This window comes from Volvox carteri (genome assembly GCF_000143455.1).
Source record: "Volvox carteri f. nagariensis unplaced genomic scaffold VOLCAscaffold_145, whole genome shotgun sequence".
NCBI lineage: Eukaryota > Viridiplantae > Chlorophyta > Chlorophyceae > Chlamydomonadales > Volvocaceae > Volvox > Volvox carteri.
In genome coordinates, this window is record NW_003307688.1 from 65248 (window position 1) to 72962 (window position 7715).

At 54.7% G+C, this 7715-nt stretch overlaps 3 protein-coding genes across 3 annotated transcripts in view; 2 read left to right on the forward strand and 1 right to left on the reverse strand.

Annotated features, from left to right (window-relative positions):
• VOLCADRAFT_108551 (uncharacterized protein) overlaps window positions 1-3324 on the forward strand; it is a gene marked incomplete at its 3' end in the record, with an annotated part of 4140 nt that extends 816 nt beyond the window's left edge. The window contains exons 2-5 of the mRNA XM_002959248.1: window positions 64-318; window positions 1980-2078; window positions 2117-2275; window positions 3298-3324. Of these exons, the coding sequence (XP_002959294.1) occupies window positions 64-318; window positions 1980-2078; window positions 2117-2275; window positions 3298-3324 (540 nt within the window). The remainder of the gene's footprint in view (window positions 1-63; window positions 319-1979; window positions 2079-2116; window positions 2276-3297) is intronic.
• Window positions 3325-4583: 1259 nt separating this feature from the next.
• Window positions 4584-4880, reverse strand: VOLCADRAFT_45552 (uncharacterized protein; the record flags this gene model as incomplete). Its single annotated transcript, XM_002959256.1, has 1 exon — window positions 4584-4880. A coding segment is annotated over one exon (297 nt), but the record flags the coding sequence as incomplete, so codon positions are not given.
• Window positions 4881-5882: 1002 nt separating this feature from the next.
• On the forward strand, window positions 5883-6383 carry VOLCADRAFT_100733 (uncharacterized protein; the record flags this gene model as incomplete). Its single annotated transcript, XM_002959249.1, has 3 exons — window positions 5883-6085; window positions 6160-6227; window positions 6292-6383. 3 exons carry the CDS (start codon window positions 5883-5885, stop codon window positions 6381-6383), a joined length of 363 nt encoding a protein of 120 aa, XP_002959295.1.
• Between the last annotated feature and the right edge of the window lie 1332 nt (window positions 6384-7715).

Here is a 7715-nt window from a genome sequence, read left to right on the forward strand (position 1 = left end):
TGCCCGGCTCACGGCCGGTTGCCCTTGTGTAACATGCGTTCAGATTGGGCCGGGTCCCACGAGGGTGGTGACGTCGTTCAAGGCGCCGGGTTGCCTGCCGCGTCTGGCAACATCAATGTGAACGCCAACTGGTGGCTGTCGGTCTGCTCCAGCTCGTGGACCAAGCAGTGGGTGCAGCAGGGGTTTCCGTTGTGGTGGAAACAGGCAGGCGTCACACCGCCGCCGAGGGTCATGCGAAATCACCAAGGGGCGCTGGAGCAGCGGGCCTTTGTTACCGAATCCGTCTCAGCACTTCTGGCAGCAGGAGCCGTGCGGCAGGTTAGCGTGCGCCCGCGGGTCGTTAACCCCTTAAATGCGATACCGAAGCCTCGTCAGCCCGGCAAATTCCGCTTACTCCTTGACCTGCGGTATGTCAACCAGTACGTGTACTGCCCAAAGTTCAAATTCGAGAAGCTGACAGACTTGGAGCAAATTATCCAGCCGAACGACTTGCTTATTAGTGCAGACCTCACAAACTCTTATTGGCAGCTCCGGATGCACGAGGACGCCTGCGATTACCTAGGCTTTGAATGGGAAGGTCGCTTTTACGTGTTTACAGTGTTGCCCTTCGGGCTCGTGTCTGCCCCGTGGGCGTTCTCTAAACTTATGCGCGAGTTTTCAGCCTACCTGAGGGGCAAAGGCTATCGGCTCATTAACTATCTAGACGACTTCTTGTTCTTGTTGGGGTCGGATCGCGCCACGGCCGCAAGCCGGCGGGACGAGATCGTGCGTGAGTTCGAGCGGGCGGGCGTCGCCTTGAATAAAGAGAAGAGCGTGCTGACTCCCACGACGGAGGTGCGCTGTCTGGGTTATTTGGTGGACAGCGCTAAAGGGGTGTTTGTAGTCCCAACAGACCGTTGGGAATCGTTCCAGGGAGCGGTCATGGAGGCCTTAGCACGGCCTAGCATTCCAGCCAGGACTCTGGCACGCGTCGTGGGACACGCGGTGAGCATGTACGTTGTAGTCGGGCGCTTGGGGCGTCTCTTCACGCGGGCGTCGACAGCCCTGCTGCCCGACCGTTGGGGGTGGTCGAGTGAGGTCACGGTTACCCCGGAGGTTCGGGAGGAATTACGCTTTTGGCAGTCGCTAGACCGGGAGCGGCTGACTAGCCCTATCAGGCGACCCCCGGAGGTCAACGTGCTGGAGGTAAACTATGACGCTAGCGCTACAGGCTGGGCGGGTGTTGTGTCAGGCCCAGGGCTACGCTCAGTGCAACCGGTCGCGCGGGGGTACTTGTCTTGGGACTTGCGTCGTACTTCGTCGGGGAACCGCGAGCTGGCGGCTATCTTCTTCTCTCTCGAGTCCCTGAAGGAAGAGCTGAGAGGGCGGCGAGTGCACTTGCTGACGGACAGCCAGAATGCGGAGCGTATTGTTGATCACGGCAGTCGGAAGGCACACTTGCAGGAGTGGGCCTTGAAGATTTTCTGGTGGTGCAAGGAGCACCAGGTGCAGTTGAGTGTGTCCTGGATCCCTCGTGAGTTGAATGAGGTTGCCGACTACTTCAGCAAGTTGAAGGATGGGGACGACTGGAAGCTGAACCCAGTCTGGTTTGAGGTTCTTGACCGCAAGTGGGGCCCACACACGGTGGATCGCTTCGCGTCGGCAGGGAATGCCCAGCTAAAGCGGTTCAACTCCTTGTTTCGGTGTCCGGGGGCCGAGGCAGTGAATTGCTTCTCGCAGGCGTGGGGAAAAGAAAACAACTGGTGTAACCCACCATTCGCTTTGGTGGGCAGGGTGCTGGAGTTTATGAAGAGCCAGGCGGCGACCGGGACGGTTGTCCTGCCAGTGTGGAAGTCGGCGGTGTGGTGGCCGTTGCTGTGCCCCCGCGAGGGTGAGTTGGCACAGTTTGTCACTGGCTGCTTCGAGCTGCCTCATAAGCAACAGGATCTTTTCTTGCCAGGGGAAACCGCTGCGAATGAGTTTGGTGTTGGGGCCCCCAGGTGGCGGGTGTGGGCAGTGCGGGTTTCCTTCCAGAACCGGTGGAGGTGGCGCGCTCCGCTGGCAACCCCTCGAGAGTAACCGGCACTGACAGGGAACCGGTGTGTGCCCTCGCTTGCCTTTGTGCTGGGCCGTTCAGACGCCTTTGCCGCGTCCTTTTGGGAGCGAGCGGGGAGGCTGGTCGCACCAAGCCATCTCGGGCTACTGGCGGAGAGTCAAGCGTTTGCCGCGTCATCGCGGGCGGCCTCCACGAAGAAGGTGTACACGTATCCGTGGGAAGGTTTTAAGTCGTGGTGCCGTGCGGGCGGCTACTGCTACCTACCGGCAAGCCCGGTCGTGGTGGGGATGTACTTAACATCGGTGGCTAAAACGGCGTCAAGTTACGCATCCGTTAAGCTGGCGAGTGCTGCGATTTTCATGCAGCATGACTTGGCGTGTGAGGGGGCGAACCCGACGAAGCACCCCTTTTGCAAGGCTGTGCGCGCGGCGGCGAAACGCTCGCTCGGGATGGCTGTGCTGAATCGTGAGGTGATCGTGGCCGTCGTCCGGCTGTTGGCCTTCGCCGGTGCCCCAGTGTGGAGTGTCATGATGGCCGCGTACACGGCCTTGTGTTTCGCGGGCTTCTTCCGGTACGATGATGTGGCAGGGCTCTTGGTGCGAGATGTGCAGTTCCACGCTACGCACGCCGCTGTCTTTATTGCTAAGCGGAAGAATGATCAGTTCCGGGAAGGCAATGTGGTGTGCATTGCTCGGGGTGAGGGCGTCGCCTGCCCAGTGGGCCTTTTGGAGAGGTACCTTAAGCTGTCGGGCCTCTCGGCTGACCAGCCGCTCTTTCAGGGCTTCAATGGGCAAGCCGCCCGGGCCGGTACGGCCACAGCCCTGGAGGGGCGAGCGATCGGCTATGCGCAGGCGCGGTATCACGTTCTTAAGGCCGTGGCAAAGGTGATGGGGATCACGCACGGTGAAGCGCAGGCCTTGTTTGGCCTGCATAGCTTGCGCTCGGGTGGCGCGACGGCGGCGGCCGAGCAGGGTGTCGATGAGCGGTTGTTCCAAGCCCACGGGGGCTGGCGGTCGCGCGAGGCCATGCTGGTATACCTGGCCGATAGCGTGGGCACGAAGCTCAAGGTCTCGAAGGCCCTGGGGTACTGACAGGGTGCTGCGCCGGGTCTGAGCCTTTTCGGCAGCGTGTAACGCACGGAGCAAGGCTATGCCACCCCTTTTCCTCTCAGGTCCCTTCGCACCCCAACCGGCGATTATTGAAGTTTTCGGTAACCAGGCTCGCCTCCTCCCACGGAAGCAAGTGCACTCTTCTGCTCGCAGGTACCCAAGCTCTACTCACGTCTATAAGCGGTAAGGCAACTACTCATGAAAACCATTCTTTGAGATTCTTTAGCATTCTTTAGGGCCCAGCAGTCTTATGAATTCTCTTCCATTCTTTGGGGTGTTCTTATACGTTCTTTGGCCAACTTATTGATTCTTTGTCTAAAGCATACTTAGCTGCTCTTTGGCCGGTTTTAACCATTCTTACCATAGGCTTGCTAAGTACGGCACTCATTCTTAAGTCTTATTCTCAGGAAATTCTTTTTGCTGCTTACATTCTTAAGCCTTAAAAATGTGGGATTTATAAGGGATGGTCGTGATGAAAAAGCCATCGTCTTATAGACTCATTCACCGAACCCTACATTCTCACATGTACTTATCATGATGAGTGCGTAATTCTCAGGCATCCGCAGGAACTATGGGGAAATCAATTAGTTTAAAAGTAACGTTATGGTATGAACTTGATTTGACTCGAGCCTACGACATCGAAAGTTATGAGCTACCACTATAACTAAACCTATTCTAGAAGAAAACTCGTCACACGATGCTCAAAAGTATCACAAGGCAACTATTAACTACCTATGCTATAAACATGTGCGATATGATCCAAGTGCCGTATCCTAACATTTGTGCGTGTACGACAAAAAACTCAACACCTGTTCAGCAACTCAGCTATCAGCCCTGGCCCCTGGCGTGCAGCCTGACATGGCCACATACCTGCTGCAGCCCAACACCATCCCTGGCTGCTGCAGCTGCATGAAAAACAAGAGGCGCCCCGAGGCCACTGCCATGGTTAGCTGAATCCAAATGGAAGCATCCTTGCTTTCCATGGAGAGCCTGGCAGACTCATGTGTTTTCTATAAGCCCCCACCAGAAGAGTTCGGGGCTACTGAAACTGTAGCAGTCGCTCACCTGGCGGGACAACTGGCTTTGCGGAAGCGTGGAATTTAGAGTCCTCGCTGAGGCAGGAAGAAGTCCAACCCAGCGACAAGCACTAGCATACATAGACAGGTACGAAACAATCTGAGATGGCGGCAGCAGAGTCTTGAACTCTGAACACCAACTAATCGTGATACTTAAGTGCCTGGCCATAGCACCCCACCCGGGTAGCTTACATCTCGGCCTACCTGCCAAAGATTCCCTATTACAGTCCTGCCGTGCTAGGATACTGTTGGTGGGGCCTGGGGCCCCATTGGGTTTGCTACGAGCAATTGCCATCTTCTGCAGCTTCACCTTTAAATGAATGCAAAAAAAATTGCTCTTCACGAGTGCTGGTTCATCACCAGGCAATGTGGCAAGGTGGTACAGGAGGGTACTCTCCGGTTGGCAGGGTGGTACAGGAGGGTACTCTCCGGTGGCAAGGTGGTACAGGAGGGTATCCTCCAGTGGCAAGGTGGTATAGGAGGGTATCCTCCGGTGGCAGGTTGGTACAGTACGGTATCCTCCAGTGGCAAGGTGGTACAGGTGGGTACTCTCCAGTGGCAAGGTGGCACAGGAGGGTACTCTCCAGTGGCAGGGTGGCACAGGAGTGTACCCTCCGGTGGCAAGGTGGTACAGGAGGGTACTCTCCGGTGGCAGGGTGGTACAGGAGGGTATCCTCTGGTGGCAAGGTGGTACAGGAGGGTACTCTCCAGTGGCAAGGTGGCACAGGAGTATACCTTCCGGTGGCAAGGTGGTACAGGAGGGTACTCTCCGGTGGCAGGGTGGTACAGGAGGGTATCCTCCGGTGGCAAGGTGATACAGGAGGGTATCCTCCAGTGCCACTCCTTTGACACCGAAGGTTCTCCCCAAAGGGGAGGAAGCTCATCCCTTACGGTATCCCTTCCGTATCCCTTGCAAGGGACACCCAATTCTTGAGTGCCCGAGACCGAATTTACCAAAGCCTTCGTTGACAATAGCATCTGGCTAATTCTTAACCACCAAGCGTCTCCTCGGTGGCAGAATGCTCAGTCAGGATGCAGTGGAGGGTCGAGCACAGGATGAGGGGATGCAGTCACCAGGGTGTGGGATGTTTGCAAGCATTGGCTTGAGGATATGAAAAGGGGGTGTAGGATGTATCCAACTGACAGGATGCATAATCACGCATCCTGCCAAGACTCCCCCAGAATGCAAGGATGGGCCGCCAATCGGGCACCCTCCACACTGATGTATATGCAGTGCGGCCCACTAGATATGCATGGTGATTGATAGGGGATTTAATTATTGGCTACATCGATGTAGCCATCGATGTAGCCATAGATATCTATGAACTCGCTAATCCATCTAATAGGTCTCGCATTATTAGACCCAGACACATGTTGATGGTTTTCATGAAATTTCATGGTATGTTCACTGTTTCGCAATCACTGTGATATAATACCTATCCGGGAACTGTAAGAGCTCCATCAGGCATTCATTACAGGTGGAGTCGCCTTATTCCGAACACTAACACTCGAAACGCGATAGAAAACGCACCACTTGCTCTGACAAGGTCCTGTTTGTTGCAGTAGGACCGCCTTGTAGTACACTTCAAGGTGTCCAAGTCCCGTACCGCGTTATGCATTAATGCCCGTCGTGTAGCACTCACTTCGCAGACCTATACAAAAATGCCTCTCTCAGAAAATGGGGGTAATTCCGAACACCTGCAAAGTGACCCAAACCTGCTTGTTCCGACCCGCAACGACGTTCCACAAGAACCGAATAACTTCAAAACTATTACTGGAGTTAATAGCCACCCAATGCGACCAGTAGAATCTACATGCTTGGGTCCGCTGAGGTCTTCATGCATGCATCCTGCAAGTACCACCTGGTAAGGGTCAAACTAAGCACAGCTGCTTCATTCCTAATTATTCTCCTGGTCGTACTCCTGCCACCGCTTTGTAGGGCGCCTGGCACGCTTGCCACGGAGCACCGGGACTGGGCTGGCCGGCTGGGATGCACGCTCTCCACGGGTGTGCCCCCTGTCGCGCCCCCGGCCGCGTCCCCGGCCCCGAACACCCCCGCGTGTGCTCATAGGTGTGAAGGGCGTCCTCGAGATCTTTTTGGGTCCAGCGCGGCCCGCGCTGCTGCTTTTGCTTCTTGCGCTGTGTTGGAGGAGCGGACTCTGATGGTGGAGGGACCTTGCGCTTGTTTTTGCCCATTTTGGCCGTCTGAAAATCTCTAAAACATATGCATAAACAAAGAACAGCTGTTGGATGTTGAAGAATGGGGTGTTGCGTCTGTTTCTAGTCGCCGTGCCGGCCTTCGCAAGGTTCCGCGAAACTTGACGACGGACGAGCGAAATCTAATAAATAGCGCTGATCACAGGCCTCTCTGGATACTTTTAATATATCTCAATATGCTCTGATGGTTCTTTGGTACTTCTGTCGCCTTGTGGTATTCGTGCCTCGTGAATCAGGGTCTCCATGCAAGATTGGGCACCGGAACCACAGCGACCTGAAACTAACGGTCCGCCGGCCATAGAACACTTCAAAAATCATATACTTTAAGAATATAAGCGCGCGATCGCTATCTCTTTCGTTATGTGCTCAAAGTAGCCCTGTTCGGAATTACCCCCTGTTCGGAATTAGGCGACTCCACCTGTACAGAATGTTTTCATGGCTGATGCATTCTTAATGCACACTTATATGACATACTTACATAAAACCGCTTAATCCCAGTGTAAGAATGTTTAAGAATGCACACCCGCCTCCTCCGTGTTCTTCGGACGTTCTTATCGTTCTTAAGCATTCTCCTAAGTTTCTTAACCCCCTTCCGCGTTTGTAGGGATAGTTTGCGGACTTCGATCAAAGTTGTAGATTCGGTTTCCCATGGCATTTCTGCAAGTACTTCTACATTAATGTACCAATATTGGTGCAAGTTGCTAGCCAGCAGGGTGATGGGAATTCCCCAGATCAATTCTGGGTACGACATGAAGCTCTCCAGACATAATGCCGCACCCTCCTTAATTAAAGCAAAGCAGATCCCAGGGTGGGCAATAAGACTAACATGCTGAGAAAATAGAAAATCTCCAACTCGGACAAAGACGGACGAAATAAAAAATCCCAAGGACGTTCGTTCGATGGGGGAACGAGTACGAGCTCGAGAAGGGATCAGCTATCCTTGGCACCTCCAAGAGTACTCTTTGCCTGGTCTTACAGGCTGTGCCACCCGCGTGAGCCAGCAGGGTGGGGCAGGACTGGCTGGGGCGGGGCCTGAACCGTCTAGAGACACACTTCACCTGGTGCCATGCAAATGACATTTGCTTGGTACCCCACCCTACCCTAGAACTCCGCTTACCTGCATACATAGCTCCCCACCCCTTTCTGTGATATATCTCAGACATGTCTGTACCTGTACAGGCACCGCCTGTGCACACATTCCCCGCCCTTGTTGTTGTCCTTACCCCTGAACTTGTTGCTTTCCCCACGAGCATGATGGCCGGCGCCTGGGTGACGATT